General features: G+C 48.9%; 1 protein-coding gene across 1 annotated transcript in view; it reads left to right on the top strand.

Annotated features, from left to right (window-relative positions):
• VPS41 (VPS41 subunit of HOPS complex) overlaps window positions 1–16,507 on the top strand; it is a 182,315-nt gene extending 165,808 nt beyond the window's left edge. The window contains exons 23-29 of the mRNA XM_039223138.1: window positions 243–297; window positions 2,098–2,238; window positions 3,723–3,859; window positions 12,723–12,822; window positions 12,930–12,974; window positions 14,752–14,831; window positions 15,895–16,507. Of these exons, the coding sequence (XP_039079069.1) occupies window positions 243–297; window positions 2,098–2,238; window positions 3,723–3,859; window positions 12,723–12,822; window positions 12,930–12,974; window positions 14,752–14,831; window positions 15,895–15,975 (639 nt within the window). The 3' untranslated portion in view covers window positions 15,976–16,507. The remainder of the gene's footprint in view (window positions 1–242; window positions 298–2,097; window positions 2,239–3,722; window positions 3,860–12,722; window positions 12,823–12,929; window positions 12,975–14,751; window positions 14,832–15,894) is intronic.
• Window positions 16,508–17,039: the final 532 nt, after the last annotated feature.

Below are 17,039 nucleotides of genomic sequence, written 5' to 3' on the forward strand. Positions count from 1 at the left end.
CCGCCCTTGCTGCTGGGACGTCCTGTGTCGGCTCGAATAGGTCACGGGTCAGGGGTGTCCAGCCCGGCTCCGGGCAGGCGAGGACGGCCACCAGCCAAACCTAACACCTGGGTTTCGTCCACTTTCTGTTTGTAAACGAGGGCGATGGAAAAATTCTCCGAAACGTGTATGTGTACGTGAACCTCTTAGTGTTGTTTCCTCCCTGATAACCAGGAGTAACGTGTACCCTGTTCTGTTGGAAGGCTCTAGAGATCTGTCAACAGAGGAACTTCGTAGAAGAGACCGTTTATCTTCTGAGTAAGTAGCTGTTGCCCCTGTGGCCCCGGTAAGCTGCAGAACGGCGTGACCGTGCCGTGTAAACTGTCTAAGAACGCACTTCACCTTTACACCAGAGTCACACAGAGCTTAGAGACTGTCCTCTGTAAGAAGTTAATGGGGGCGCCTGGGGGGCTCAGTCGGTTAAGTGTCCGACCTCAGCTCAGGTCAGGATCTCATAGTTTGCAGGTTCGAGCCCCGCGTCGGGCTCTGTGCTGACAGCTCAGAGCCTGGAGCCTGTTTCAGATTCTGTGTTTCCCTCTCTCTCTCTGACCCTCCCCAGCTCGCAGTCTGTCTCTATCAAAAATAAATAACATTAAAAAAAAAATTTAACATACAGAAAAGGAAAGATGGTTTGGCGAGTTTGTCTTTTTTTTTTTTTTTTTTTTTGTCAGCCTATTTTACTGTGATCTCAGCAGAAAATCATGTTCATTGTCAGTAATCACACTTTAAATGACCAGAGAAAATGCAATTGACTGTGGACGTTTTTGGAGAGAGGAAAACTGGTGTAATCTAGTTCTGAGTTGCCCCTGGGCCTCTCGCATGGACTCCGTATGTGTCATAGCTTTTGTACCAAAGCCGCAGAACTTAATGATCTTTCCCCTTCCTCCTAAATGAACCACTTTGCATAAAAGCAGGGTCGATTCCTGAATGCCTCCCAAGGAAGCTCTATGCGGACATTTGTGGCATAAGCACAGAATTCAGATATTAGGTGTTTCTCCAGCATCCCTTCCCAAAAGATCCTCCAGTGGGGTGGATTTTTGTCACAATGTCGAATTGTCCTAGGAGACAAGGAAGTAGAGAACTTACAAAGGGAGAGAGACATAATCTCTTTTTTTAAAGTTATCAAAACTTAAAAATCCTATACATATTTTTTTAATTAGCCATTTTTAAGACCTAAACAGCAGGAGTAATATTTGTAGGACAAAGATGCTGTAGAAGGAACAACAGATGGGGATGTCATTTTATTCCCAGGCCAGCTGTTCTCACCAGATAATGGCGGCTCAGAGCGAGGAGGATTTAAGACCCGGTACTCGTTCCTGCCACAGGGCAGGCGCTTGCCGTCCCTCCTCTGAGTAAAGCATTCTACATGTACCGTATTCAAGACTCATGCAAACTGTTAAGGCTGCTGAAATGCCAGTAGATCAGTGGGCAAAGTGTGTACAGATAATTAACCAAATAGAAGCATAGTTAGTGAATACTTTCATTTAACGAGGGCAGTTGGAAGGCTTTCACCGGAACTTGGAGGAGAAGGAAACGAGGTCGTTGATCGTTGAATTTGCGTTTGGCACAAAGTGTATCAAAAGAGCAAATCCAAAGCTACCTCAAGAGGCAGAATGACTCCAAGGCGTTTAAAAGTCTTAACTGTATCTGAAATGAATGTGTTGAAAAGAAATACGCGTCTGTTGGAGGGAAGTCGGAATCAGACAGACCGGGTCAGACTTCACCTCTGCCGCTCAGTAGCTGTATGATCTTGGCAAGTTATTGTTTCTGTGTCCTCGTCCATAAGATAGAAATATTACTGGAACATACCTGATAGGACAGTAGCTTTGGTGAAATGATGTAATTTATGTGAAACACTTAAATGAGTACTCAGCACCAAGGAAACACCCAGTAAAGAGGAGATTAATTATTTCACTATGTTATAAACAGTAAAGGCTAACGTCACATAAGAAAACATTAGCCTTCAAGACAAGAAGTACATAAGCAAGAGATAGGCTATTTCTTTAAAAACGTTTTATGAAAACATCCTAAATGAAGAATTTCTCACATCTTTGCTAGGCCGAATGGGCAATAGCCGAAGCGCCCTGAAGATGATTATGGAGGAACTGCATGATGTTGATAAAGCGATTGAATTCGCCAAGGAGCAAGATGACGGAGAGCTCTGGGAAGATCTGATTTTGTATTCCATCGACAAACCGCGTAAGCAGAAAAGTCCATGTGCGATCAGACCTTTTTTCTCGCTACAGCCAGTTACGTCCAGAGTAAGAATTATCTCAAGACCCATTGGGTGGAAAATAGGGAGAAGTGTCTGATAAAAACAGGCTAATGAGTACATCGTAAAGACTTCTGGTTCTCCTGTGTAGAGAAACCTGGAGCTTGTCACTTTGCATGACCTGAACGTGAAAAGGAACAGGTGGCTAACCTGATGATGTTCACTGTGTCCCCATGAACACATTATAACTCCGTAAATGTAATCTGGCTTAGTTTGTGTTTTTTCCAGTTTGTATACAGGTGCATTTATTTTGAAAAGGTCAAGCCCTTTTGGGCTTGTTTCTTTTTATGGGCCCCTAGAACTGTCAGTAGCCAGCGATGGTCTCTGGATGTCTGCTGTGACAGTACCTGGTCTCTGTCCCATAGCTCCAGGAGCACGAGTGTGCTGCCGTCACGGGATTGTCCGCCGCCAGGGCTCCCATTTCGGAAAGAAATACGAAGTCCCCCAAGAGTAACCCAAGCCCTCTTCTGAAGATCTGGAAATGATTCTGAAACTGGCAATAGTGGTTTAAGGTCCACCCCCTTCCCTTCCCTTCATTGTTTTAGTAAAAAGGCTTATCTCTTTCAGTGTTTTCAAGTTTTAGACACCACTCTCGGGATTGTCTGTCTATAGGAGATACGAGAGGATAATGTTATTCAAGTCCGTTTCCGATGCAGGTTGTCACATGCACGTGCATCTTTGAGAATCTAACTCAGCGTGAGAAAATCGTATTTACAGACCCGCAAGGAGGCGGGGTGGGCGATATGGAGCACATTGTGACCTGGCGCAGGAGTGAATTTGGGCTTTTAACTTGCTGGGTGTGTGGCCCTGGATGAATCAGTTAACCACCCCATTTCCCTTTTCTATAAAATGGGGCCAAACAACATTGCTACCTTGCAGAACACTGGAGAAAAGTATGGGAGAGCCGGGCCATGGTGTAAATGCTCGGTAAATGGGAGTTGCACCCCGTCAACACTGCAGGCTGTCTTCCGAAGCCCTCATCTCTTCTCCAGCCATTTTTGACTTGTGTGGCTTCTCCCTTATGTCATGAAGTAAAAGGAAAGTTAGTTTTTGACAGTTCAGAAATTCAATTGGTTTTAGCACTTTCTTTAAAGGAAATAATTTGGGGGGAGGGGCGCGCCTGGGTGGCTCAGTCGGTTAGGCGTCTAACCCTTGACTTCGGCTCAGGTCATGGTTCTCACAGTTTGTGAGGTCAAGCCTCACACTGGGCTCTGTGCTGACAGTGCAGAGCCCACTTGGGATTCTGACTCTGTCTCTGTCTCTCTGCCTCTTTGTATTTCTCTATCAAAATGAATAAAAATAAACTTAAGAAAAACATAAAGGAAATAATTTTTTATTTGAGTCACTTCTTGCCTAAAACTGCACTATGTACATTGCGTACGTGCTAATTACCGCCTGTGCTATTTTGCAGCATTTATTACTGGCTTGTTAAACAACATTGGCACGCATGTGGACCCAATCCTCCTGATTCATCGTATTAAGGAAGGAATGGAGATTCCCAATTTGAGAGATTCCTTGGTTAAAATTCTGCAAGACTACAATTTGCAAGTAAGTATCCTTTCTTGATCCTTCATACCAGCATGGAGGGTAAGTTGACTTGACTCCCGGATAAACATTTCTAGGATTATTTCCAGTATCTAAGAATTCATTTGGATAATTACATTTTCTTTCAGCCCAGATATGTATTTGGGAAACTCATGGAGTAGAGAGTCCTCCTTTAAGGAAGCCACAGAACTGTTTAAGCACTTCCAAATTTTCCCTCCTCGATAAGCAGGCACTCTTCCATTCAGGTGGTACATGGAGCGTGGCGTTTGGAAGGGAGAGGGGGGTCGTTCCCTCGCAGCCACTGAAACCAGTTTTGAGTAGAATGAGTATTGTGTCCCCTGGGGGGAACAAAAAACATGTTTTTCAGATAATTCTCTTATTCCCTTGAAGTTACTCAGTAACCCATTGCCTGAGAGGTGTTGAATATGTGATTTTGTTGAACCTTTTGTCTGCTTCCCAGAGTAGTACAACCTGGTTATCTGTAGTAATTCAGAACTTGATGATAAAAGCAGCGGAACGCCTTATTTTTCAAAAAAGTAATTAATATGCTAATTACAAAGCATCCTCACCTTTTCTTGTAAAGGACGCCTAACAATTACTATTTCCCGGGATGCCGGTAGCTTCCGCAGAGCTTGAAACCGTTGAAAGCACATTTCTTTAACAGTTTGGACTCTTCTTTCTCGACTTCGTTTGAAAACGAGTTTTTATTAGAAGAGGGGGGAAACTGCTTTCCTGGAAACACAAAGATTTCACAGGCAGAGCCAGAGGATGAGGTCGTGGGGAGAGAAGTGGTTAGGAGGTTAAGTAGGGAGGGGAGCACCATGATGGTGGGGGGGCTGTTCTGCGGCAAGCTTCGAGATCCAGAGGAGCCGGGAGGCTGCAGACAGCCCCGGGAGAGGTTTGGCAGAGAGCGTGGGCCGGGCAGGGGGCAGAGGGGACTGGCGATGGGTGGAGGGGCGAGCGCTGCGGGCGGTGGTCCGGGAGGGAACTGGGCTTTGGGGAGCGTGGTTTCGGCGTCCGACCTCCTGAAGCCCTGGGTGTGAGCGAGCCTGATGCTGATCTGTGTCCACAGGCTCCTCCCAGCCCCGGTGGGCCAGGATCTGCTCCAAGTTTCATGCCCAGATGTACTAAGAAGTCACTGAGGTGTGGTGGCCCTACGCACCTCTGCCCCCCGGAAGGTGACAAAACGGTCCTTCCTCTGTCCTCCAGCTTACAGGTGCATCGAGCTTAGACTCTAGGCTGGAAATGCGCCTTAGCTTTTTCCCAGCCTCTACAGCACCGACAGACGCACCTAATAAATCCCTCTTCCTAGGCTCTTAATCCAGAGAACCCGGCTCACGGGCCTCACTGGGTTTCACTTCTCATTCATGTTTTAAAACGAATAAATGTGCATAGCTCTGAGTCAGCCGGGAATAAAAATAAATTATTAGATGCAAAATGAATTCCGTATTAAAAAAATCATCCACTAAAACAGCTGTTCAATCAATACTTTATCCTCTTAATTATATTTTTAAGTGTACTGAGAGCTCTTCCTTAAGATGTGTACGTGTGCGGTTGGTGAGGTGTTGAGCGGGCTCCGAGTTACTTCATCAGTGGATCCCGTAAACCAGGGAGTGGCTGCTGGGCCGAGGGGAGGGAGCCCCGGGGAAGGTGGCAGAGCCCCCGGGAACTGCCCCAGGGTCTCCCCTAGAGCTCAGACAGCTCGTGATGGGTGCAGAGGAATCGCTGATCCTGGGCAGGTGGTTCAAACAATTCCAGGGGGCGCTCCCTCCTTGCATGTGAAGAAAGACTTGAGAAGGGTTTTCTATGCAAAAAGCCACTGTCTTTCCTTAACGGCCACTTATTTCCTTTCTCCAGGCAGCCTGCTAGAGATCACTGTAACAGTACTTAAGCCCGCTTCTCGATTACAGAGCATTTTGAAGTTTCCAGAAAAGTTTCACATACATATTTTTGACTCTAGTCTCGTTCATTTGTGCCATAAAAGTATATCGTTGATTTTTACATGTTGTCGCAGGATAGAAAATGACTAGTCCCGCTAATCTTCCAAACGGGGGGTAAATTGTGCAGATCCATGTATTTGTGCAGACCTGGAACCTTCTCTGTTGGAGGCAGGGCAGAGAGGGAAGGCCCCCGGCAGATAGAGCGAACCGTTCAGTAAGCATAAGGAGCCATGGTCAGATGTCAGGGACAGGGCTGCTCCGTGTTGGGAATCTCTCGGGGGCAGATTTACAGTAAAGTATGCAGCACTTTAAGGAAAGTCGGTTAAGCATCCGACTTCGGCTCAGGTCATGATCTCACTGTCTGTGGGTTCGAGCCCCGCATCAGGCTCTGTGCTGACAGCTCAGAGCCTGGAGCTGCTTCAGATTCTGTGTCTCCCTCTCTCTCTGACCCTCCTCTGCTCATGCTGTCTCTCTGTCTCTCAAAAATAAAGATTAAAAACACAAAATGTCTTTGGCTCCTGAGAGTGCTTTGGGAGATCACTCGTTAGCCAGTAGCTCTTTGGAGACAGAAGGCAGGAAAAGTTGTGAGAAAAATTTTAAGTATCTCTTCTGGTTTTAAAATTTTATGTTTTCTAAAACTCAGCAACTCTCCTCAACTGAAGTTCAGCACGAGGCACCTTAGCAGTCTGCGTCATCATTAAAGTGAAGGAAGATCTCCTTCAGCCGCGATGTTGGTGTTTACAGTTTTAAAATGTTTTTTATTATCATGTTTTCGTACCTTGTTACACAGTTCATATAATGACTCAACAAATTTTAAAAAGCTTCATGAAGTCTGTAAGGTAAAGGTAGCCTTGATTGTACTTCATGAACTTAAAACGTTCCTAGGCCTGATTTCAAAGACAAATAGCTATTGTGTTAATATAAACTTATTTGCAGAACAGTGTGGTATAAATGACATTTCAGTGTTTACATGAAACTGACAATAGTTTACAAGTTATTTTTATGCCATAGGCTTTTCATGTTTATACTTTATATTTTTAAAATATTAAAATTTTTTTAACGTTTATTCATTTTTTGAGAGACAGAGCGTGAGTGGGGGAGGGGCAGAGAGAGAGGGAGACACAGAATCTGAAGCAGCTCCAGGCTCTGAGCTGTCAGCACAGAGCCCGACGCGGGGCTCGAACCCACAGACAGTGAGATCATGACCTGAGCTGAAGTAGGACACTTAACCAACTGAGCCACCCGGGCGCCCCTAAACTATTTTTATTTCTAAATTCAGCATTTCTATCCCTTTCTGCTTGTATTTTTCCTGAAGAGTTCTAGCATTTCTGTTCCTGTGCTCTTACCTGACAGCCATTTCATCGCGGTCATTAGGCGCTACCACCTCCATGTCACAGCTGGGAAGACTCTCGAAGGTGGCGAACGGGCTTTGAGCCCAGATCCTCTGACTGCATCTTGGGTATTTCGTACTGGCCGGCTGGTGGCTCCGCTGGTCTCTGGGGACGCATTCGCGGTGCTGGCAGGTCACACAGAGGAACACCTGGGATTGACAGGCCGCCCGCTGTCTTGGGACAGCGGTGGACGTGATGTTTGCAGAGCTGGGCTCCGGCTCTGCCTTTCTCACCAGCAAGCCTTGGCCCTTTGGGAAGGTACCTGACCCTTCTGGATCTCAGCTTTCCCATTCGATTAAATCAATGTTGGCAAGCCTGGCTACACACCAGACTTACCTGATTTCTTTTAAAAATCACTTCGTCTCCGTAAAAAAAAAAAAAATCCAGATCTGCTGGATTAGACTCTGCTGGGGGGCCAAAGGCCTCTATCCTTAACCCACTTTGATGTTCCTTAACGCTAAGCCTGGCGCAAGTCTGTGCATTGACATTTGACATTTAGGAACCTGGAGATGAGATGATCTCTAAAGGATCTTCCGTCTCTCAAGTTCTTCAGGGAGTCATTACGCCGTTATGTCACCCCATATTTCTTGTTTCTCATCTCTCTGCTTTGAAACCCAGAGACCAACAATTAAGAGGAGATAGTGACTTCTTTCTTACCTGCCTTTTTTTTTTTTTTTTTTTCTAGGAGAGAGAGAGAGCGTGAGCAGGGGAGGGTCAGAGAGAGAGGGAGCCACAGACTGAAACAGGCTCCAGGCTCTGAGCTGGCAGTCAGCACAGAGCCCGACGCGGGGCCCGAACCCACGAACCGCGAGACCATGACCCAAGCGAAAGTCGGACGCCCAACCGACTAAGCCACCCAGGCGCCCCCTGCCTTTTTTTTTTTAATGTTTATTTTTGAGAAAGACAGACACAGAGTACGAGCAGGAGAGGGGCAGAGAGAGAGGGAGACATGGAATCCCCAAAGCGGGCTCTAGGGTCTGAGCTGTTAGCACAGAGCCCAACGCGGGTCTTAAACCCACGAACGGTGAGCTCACGACCTGAGCCAAAGTCAGATGCCTAACCTACTGAGCCGCCCAGGTGCCCCTTCTTACCTGTATTTTGGGGGGTTCAGATGGGTTTCTTCTTGTTCACAGTACATAAGCTCTTCATTTCTTCCAAGAGATAGTTTTTTAAATTTATAGATCTCTGAAATAAACTTTTAAAATAGATTTTTTTTTTCCTTTCAAATGATTTCCATTTGGCCTGATAGCAGCTTTTAAGGTGACATGGGTGACCTTTGACTACCAGCTGTAGCTTCTTTAATCAGTCTGGCACGTGTATACTTTGTGCCGTCGTAAATCAAATATGATTGTAATATTGTTTCTGAACTCCAGCATGAGACCTTAGAGGCTTTCTATTTTTTCCTTACTTCTCTGCATTTCATCATCTTTGATGATAATCCCAACAAAAAAGCAAAGCCTTTTCAATTAGAATTCAAATCCCCGTAGCATCATAACCTACCTGATGGATTAGAAATTAGGCAAAATGGTTTCCCCAGCTCGTTGCGGCATCGTACGGGGCTTATAAACCCAGGTAACTATCTGTCATTTGCAATTCTAACAGTAAACACTGCAGTATGAACCAGGCAATGTCAGCAGAAAGTCCAACACTCAAAGAATCTTTTAAAATAAAAATATCAGAAACTCGGCAATTTTTATGGCATTTTCCCCACAGCAGCTGTTTCTAATGAAGCATAATAACATCACTGATGTGCAATTCTTTTATTGCTTTATAAAATCTCTATGCGTCTGGTGCTTTGCACTGGGATGATCACTGATGCTGGACTGCAGAGAGCTCGGGAAAAAACAACTCTGCGGCCTCGTGTGGGTTTTCGACAGCGTCTTATAAACACATTTTTCTTTAAATTCACAGTAGAACAAGGTGTGCTTGTAACAAACCGAGTCTAGACCCTACAGCTGGCTGTCTCAAAAATGACGACGATGAAACAGTAAAGGAAATGCCAGACAGCTTAGCTCTGTGGAGGAAACAGTGTCGTGGTAAGAAAACGAGTCGTTGAGAACAGTGTGTGGGGAGAAAGACATAAGGAAAAGTCCCACAAGGAAAACGAATCTCTGAAAGGTCACGTACTTGCCAAGCAACAATGCCCACAGACCCTTTGTGAGATGAAAGCTTGATGCCGTTATGACGTTGAGGAAAAGAAAGACCAGTGGTTTACTTCCCTTGGTGAAATTCTAATACGAGCTGGAGATTCCAGTCTGAGATGCGGATACACAGAAGAATGAAAAGTGCCGTGACAACCGCAGTATTTCTAAGAACTGGAAGATACTACATCAAACTCAAAGGCGTTATTAGCAAGTCTCCTCTAAAACAAAGACAGAACTTTGCAACTTGATCCCTCATAGCCCTGGAGTGGAAACAGCCTCAGTGTCCATCAACAGGAGAGTATATCTCCAGATTGCTGCCTCTTGGCCACAAATCAGATGCTGTGTCTCCAGGCCTCACGTCCTCATTCTAGGCAGGAAGACATAGGAAGCAAAGAGCTCTTTCCTGATGAGGGTTTGCTCTTTTATTTGGGAAACGATGGCTTTCCCAGCCTCTGTGATCATCGCATTGGCCAGATCTGTGTTGCATGAATCCCAGCCAGCTGCATAGTAGACACTTGAGTGTATTTTATTCTACATGTTTGCTGTGTTTCATAATTTAAAATGGAAAGTAGCACAAAGTAATGGCAGACAATATGTTCAAAACGCGAGTGGCGTGAGTAACGTCCGGTTAGCAAGGCTGGAAAGGAGACCGTGGAAGGTCCGGGTCCACAGGTGGGAGCAGGCTGCGTGTCACGACCTTGGAAGATGGGAGTTGTCGGGAATCATGAAGATCAGAGAGGGTCGAAGAGAACGGAGTTTGACTCCGCCACCGATGTTTTAATAAAGGCATTCCTGGGAAATACCAGGTATCTGCTTGAAGCCAGTGACCACCACGGCCCAGTTCTCATGGGTCACTGATGGTGGCTACAGCAAAGAATCCACGGTCAGCCTAATGCCTTGTCATGTCTGGCACTGAAAATAGTACCTGTGTGATTCTACCGTGTTCTCGTATCGTCTTGACTCACCGCTCTGATTGCCCTAGAGCTCTACAGGCTTTTGGGGATCACTGGTTCTTTTGAGCAGATGGTAGCTGCATTTCTTGCTACCCCTGTCTGCCTGCTAAATGAGAATCCTGTAAACCATCTTTCTCTTCTTCTGCTTTGGAGCCTTGGATTTGGGGAAGATGAAGTAGAAAGTAACTTACTGTATTTGTGTGTTTTCTCTCCTCCTGGCTGAGTGCCTCTCAATACTGAAGTTTTCCCTAGAAAATATCTTGCTGTGGGCAGACGGATTGTACCGATCTGGAAAAATGTCATCCTGGTGAAAATACGGTTCCTTCTTAGTTTGCAGGGGTCTTTTTTTTTCCTGTTTTCTTTTTTAAATTTGCAGGCACCCTGGCTTCCGTCTGTACTGCCAGGTCTACCCTTCTTCCGGTATTATTCATGCAGGAGGCCCTCCACACCCACTCAGGGTCAGAGCCAGCTCGTTTTGAAACGTTGTACCGAAGATACTTTGACACTGTTTTTCTTAAGTTTTTATTCTGGTATTGGAGGCTGAGCAGCATTATATGTTTGCTTGTACATTTCTTAAAGTTACTGACACCAGTAATTTTTTTAAGTTTATTTTTGAGAGAGTTGGAGAAAGAGAGCGAGCATGGAAGGGGAAGAGGAAGAGGGAGAGAGAATCCCAAGCAGGCTCTGCTCCGTCAGCGTGGAGCCTGATGTGGGGCTCGAACAAACCGTGAGAGCATGACCCGAGTCGAAGTCAGATGTTTAACCCACTGAGCCACCTGGGCACCCTTGACATCAGTATTTATTAGGTCTCTTTCTTACTATAGTTTTCTCTTCTTGTGTGCTTTAATGATACCCATTAAAGTTTTAATGTCTTCTTCCAGTGAATCAAAAATGCAATTTTTAGTAGCATTTGAAAGAAGAAAACGTCATAGGCAGTGTCTCGATTAATGCAGAAATAGTAGAGCTTTATTTCCTGCTCATCCATACCAGAAACGGCAGGTATAGAACTTTGGCCTGGACATCAGCTCTGTTTTCTGGAGTATCGGCTTTTGTACGACTGGGGAGAAAACCCTTGGGCTGCATTCGCCCACAGCCCGTGCTGTCCAGGGTTTCAGAGAAGCGTGTATTAGTGTAGACCCCGGGGATGGCAGAGCCCAGGGGGCCTGGTGGCATGAATTGAAAACCTGAAAGCAAGACCCGTGTGTAGGTTCCTGAGGTGGGCGCGACCTCAGTATGAAGAAGGGCGGGACGCACCTCCGAGGGCAGCATTCGCCGCGACCCGGAGCTGGACCACAGGGAGGCGGGGATGCCACCATTCTGTGAATTTCCAGGGTGGTTACATCTGAGCGCACAGAAGCGTGCAGGAAGACCCATCGAGCCAGAAGAGCGAGCCGCAGACACTGCCACAGAGAGCCTCTCTGCCCTTCAGGCCCTGAGTGTCCCCCTCTAAGAAAAGCAACACATTCTGGTTCAAAAAATAAAAAAAGGCACCTGGCATAAGCACACCTCCTACAGCCTCTCCCAACAAACAACAAAACAGAAAACCCAAAACAGGCTGGAAACTCTAACCGAGGCCCATGGAACGGGGCGGAAGGTGGGGCGGGTCACATCGCTGTGCTGTGCCCAAGCAGGTGCGCACCGTCTCCATCCCGCCCTGGCTCCGAAACACAAGGTGGGCGCCACCCGGCAGCCCGCGTCGTGTGTGTCCTGACTCGTGACGCTGCTGCGGGGCCCCCGCCTCCGCTCGTCCAGGCAGCAGGCGAGAAAATATGTCCCCTACGGAACAGCAGGGAAAAGGCATACAGAAAAAGCGCGGTACTGGGACGCAGAAAATGGGTCTCGTAACAGAGCGTGAACATCGGTGGTCGTTCTCAGTTGGCCGCCCCTGAGAGTCACCAAATTGGAGGGTGAGCAGAGACACGAGACTCTTGGCGCCGCGCTGAACAGTGGGGCGGGAAGAAGGGGACTGCGGCCAGCAGGGGGTCAGGACAGAGGTCGTGTCTGCTTGCTCGCTCTGTGCCCTGCTCCTTGTCCGTGATACGGACCCCGTAGAGATTAGTGCAGCAGAGAGACAGATTTGTGACATGGAGGATTCTGGAATAGCAGATTTCCACCCTGGACCGAGCAGGTCACGTGGGGCCAGACTGCCGGGCGGAGTCCGGGCTGGGAAGCCCTGTGAGACAGCGGCGGGGCCGTCACAGCCTTCCTTGCTGTATGGAGTTTCACGGCGCTGCAGCAGCTACCGTCTGCTGAGTGCAGTTGTGACTGAACGGAGGCCGGAAGGGGGGGGCGCGCCAGGGCCCGGCAAGCAGGGAGTGCCTCACTGTGCAACTTCAGACACTGGTTTTCTGAATCCCCAGTAAGAGGCTTCACCCCCATAGCTGAGTCTTCTAAAGACGGCTTTTTTTTTTCTTTTTTTAAAACAACAAATGCATTAGATCCTGCTTCGTGAAGGCTGCAAGAAGATTCTCGTAGCCGACTCTTTGTCTTTACTGAAGAAAATGCACCGGACTCAAATGAAAGGCGTCCTGGTGGATGGTGGGTAACATTAAAATAATCCTATTAGAACCATAGGCCTTGCTTTCAGAAGAGACAGAGCAAAGGGAAAGACTGTCTAATCCCAATGTATGTATGTTTCCTTGCAGAGGAAAACATCTGTGAGTCGTGCCTTTCCCCTATTCTTCCTTCAGGTAAGATGGTTGATGGGATCCTCCAAATATGTGTTCATGAGGCGTGGAATTAAAAAAATATTTTTTTAATTTTTAATGTTTATTTTTGAAGGAGAGAGAGAAAGAATGTGAGCAGGGGAGGGTCAGAGAGAGAAGGAGACACAGAACCCAGGGCAGGTTCCAGGCTCTGAGCTGTCAGCACAGAGCCCGACGCGGGGCTCGAACTCACAGTGAGATCGTGACCTGAGCCGAAGTCGGACGCTTAACCACTGAGCCACCCAGGTGCTCCAGAATGAAAATTTGGATGTTAGCGCATCTATAACTTCTGGAATAATCCGTGTAGGAAAGAATTTCAGCCCACAACCCTACTCAGTTGCAGGCTGGTGCCACCGTTCTGTAAAGCTGAGGTGCCCGCCCTAGAGTGCATCCGTGTTACCGGGAAGGCTCGGGAAAGCCCGGAGCGCTGGTCCCACCCCAGTGCGGAGGCAGTAGCTCTAGGGCAGGACCCAAGGATTTGCACTTGCAACACATTCCCGGGTGACGTAGATCTTTCTTCAGGGGCCATTCCTTGAGAATCATGGCTTTAGAGTAGAATAAAATGGAAAAACCACCATCAACGTGTTTAAATTGCAAAGGAGAAGAATCGTGTGTATCTAGGAAAAAAATTGTACACCCCCAGAAAAAAATTGTACTTTTCTTTTAACTTTTCCCTTGCCCTGTGGTTGCAGGCACCTAAATTATCCCCCATTGCGATGGAAACCTACTACTTGCCACCTCATCAGAATATAAGCACGTGTTTCTTTATAGTTGGTAGATACGTATATCATCGTGTATGATGGGAGCGCCTTACGTAAGGCTAGAACAGAAGAGGAAACTCCAGAGTTTGAACATAGAAATGAAAGCATAGCTGTCGGGATGCAAAGAAGTGCTTTTGATACAAATTCAGCACAGAGAAGTACTGAGAGAGATTGAGAGAGAGCGAGCGAGCGCTAGCTGATGCAGGCTTTACTTAGCTTTAAGGGATAAAGGACCAGGAACGTGAAAAGTCTGTTCCACCCAGGGTCTTTTCTAGAGGAAATGGGTTTGAAGTGTTCATGTTAAAAACCACAATGGGCACAGGAAAAATGAGCTTTACACAGTGCAAGGTCACAGCCCAGGATTCTCACCCTGCTCCGCCCTCAAGTCCCTGAATGGCCCTGGCCAACCCGTAGGTGAACTGGAAGCACTTTTCTAAAGTCACGGAATGGACTGGAGGACACGGTGTATGTAGTGTGTGTGAGGGCCTGGGGAACGGAAGAGGGCGTGTGCAGACCCGTCCTAATCTCAGTCTGAGAGAGACACAGAGAGAATGAGTGCGGGAGGGGCAGAGAGAACCCCAGGCAGGCTCCGTGCTGTCAGCGCAGAACCCGATGCGATGCTCCATCTCACACACCATGAGATCGTGACCTGAGCTGAAATCCAGAGTCGGACACGTAACCGACAGCCCTCCAGTTTCCCCCCTCTACCCTCGCTCCTGGTTTTAAAATACACGAGGTAGAGCCGTCGCTGGGAAGTGGTCCCCCGCTTGCGCTCGTAATGGGCATGGAGGACAGCCACCCGTGACTCCGAGCAGCTCGGAGGCAGTGTCCGCGGTGCGTGGCTCCCACCACCCCTCGGGGCGCCTCCGCGACCGTGTCCTCCTGCGGTAGCTTATTGCTGGGACATTGAACCACAGCTGGACTTTCAGTCAGGATCGGTTCAGAAAGTTCCGGACCTGCCTGCTTCATTGGGTTCTCTCTCTTCTGCCCTCTGCCCCCAGACGCCGCCAAGCCCTTCAGCGTGGTGGCCTTCCACTGCCGGCACATGTTCCACAAAGAGTGCCTGCCCGCGCCCAGCGTGGTGAGTAGGGAGTCGCGCGTGTCCCGCGTCCTGCGGCCTCTCTGGCTCGTGCTAGATCCCCGAAGAAAATGACTTGACTTCCCACGTGTAACAATGCTTAGTGCCCTACACCGTAGCGCCCCCTTCTCCCCGGTCCCCCCGGCCCCCCGGGGTCTGGAAGCAGACGAAGGGCCAGAAGGTCAGCAGGGGCCCAACACTGGACCCGGGGTCATTCATCACTTCACCTCCTCACGGGGGCGTTCTCTCCTCCTCGTGAGGAGCGGGTGCAGCACGAGGTAAACCGCACTCTCGTAACTTTCATTACAGTAGGTTCTTAAAATCGTCTGTTTACTAGTTACTAATCGCATGTGCCCAGTCTGTCCCAGGTAGGGATGTAGAGCAAAAACAGTATGGTTAGGGCTGGGTACTGTCTACACTTTCAGGGACCCCCCCCCCCCAGGGGGTTTGAGACGTAACCCCGTGGACAGAAGGGGATTACTGTGCTAAATGTTATAAAACCGAGTGAATTCACGTAGGGGAGACTGAGGATGGTCAAGCCCTCCAGAGATGGGGTACAATGAGAGCCATTTTCTAGTGTAACTTTTCAACCCGATTTCCGCATCGGGACTCTGTTTTTAGTATCATTAAGTCGTGTTCCCCCCGGTCACATTAGACTTGTGTTGCTGTGGGGGATTCTTTGAGTCTCAAGAGTGACAGCTGGTGTAGACAGAACCCTCTGTGAACCAGCAAAAGTCTCCAGGAAAAGGAGGGACATTTCCTAGCTTCCTCCCCACCCCCGACCGATGTTCACGTGAGATTTCTGAATAGGAGACTAGGAAGTTTTTCTTTAATTTTTTTTATGTTTATATTTGTCGGGGAGGGGCAGAGAGGGGGACACAGACGCCCAAGCAGGCTCCAGGCTCTGAGCTGGCGGCACAGAGCCTGATGTAGGTCTTGGACTCACGAACGGCGAGGTCACGACCTGAGCCGACCTCAGTCAGATGCTTAACCAACCGACTGAGCCCCCCGCGTGCCTCGGAGGAGCTCCTTTGCTAAAACCCGTGTCCTGTAATCACGTTTTTAGAGCTCGCCCGCACAGTTCTGCAACATCTGCAGAGCCAAGCACCGCGGCCCCGGAAGTGCCATCTTGGAGATGAAGAAATAGCCTGGCCCCTCCTCCCCGCGCTCTGAGACGGTGTCTGCAGCAGGGGCGGCGTTCGTGGACACCAGCGCTGTTCAGGGTTGTGCGTGTTCATGGTGTGTGGCCCTGGGCCCGCCTGCTCGAGGCTTCTCTCTGCAGGTGCGGAAGCTGGGATTTTCCCCATTCCTGGCTGGGTTTGCTTTTCAGGACCAGAAAGAAGTGTGAGAGTTGGAAATGAATTTCTAGGTCCCAGCGGGACTGCGTGGCCAGCGCCGGGCAGCTGTTGCCACGGGCTCTGCTGACCAGCCCTCACCGGCTGGGGCGGCGCTTCGTGTGTGTCAGCCGCTGTGCTTATCTTATCAGTAGGCGTTTACTGAAACACTGTGTAAATCGTCACTTAGCCCGCGCAGCTGGGAGGAGTCCCACGAGCAGCCGGCATCCTGCTGTTTCACGTTGACGCACCGCGCCTTCTGTGTCCTGATGACCAGCGGGGTCTGGCCCTGCAGGCACTCTGTGTTTGTTGACTGAATAAATGTTCGCTCTTGCCACTGTGAAAGGCTCCCTGGTAGCGAATTCTGGCGCCCTAAGAACAGAGGAGAGTCTCCCCGCCTCAGAGCGGGCGGGGTCGTGGTGGGGTCCTGCCCGCCCGGAGGCCGAGAGGGAGGCTCCCGGGAAACGAGACCCTCAGAGGCGGAGCGGCCTGGGCTGGAGCCTTGTGAGCCCCCGTGGAACGCAGAGCGGAGGAGGCAGGGACAGAACTCCAGCCTGTGACGGGTCTGCGTCCTGGGAGAGGCTGCCGACCTCCTGCCAGGGGTGCGGCGTGAGGGCGCTCGGAAGCGACTCTCCCGTGCCACATCCGTGTCCGCGGCCCCAGGCCACACTGCCTGCAGGAGCCACCACACCAACCCACCGTTAGATTCCTGACCCTCAGAAACGGAGATCGTGAACATCGGTTGGTTTTATAAAGTGGCTACATTTGGGGGGAGTTCGTTGTGCGGTGCGAGACAGCTGATGCAGCAAGCGCTTACCCATCATTAGCTCGCATTTTTCCAAAATTAACCTCGGTTTCTGCTGCTTGACCACAAACA

This window comes from Hyaena hyaena, unplaced genomic scaffold, assembly GCF_003009895.1.
Source record: "Hyaena hyaena isolate Hyena2069 unplaced genomic scaffold, ASM300989v1 scaffold_1286, whole genome shotgun sequence".
In the NCBI taxonomy this organism is placed as follows: Eukaryota; Metazoa; Chordata; class Mammalia; order Carnivora; family Hyaenidae; genus Hyaena; species Hyaena hyaena.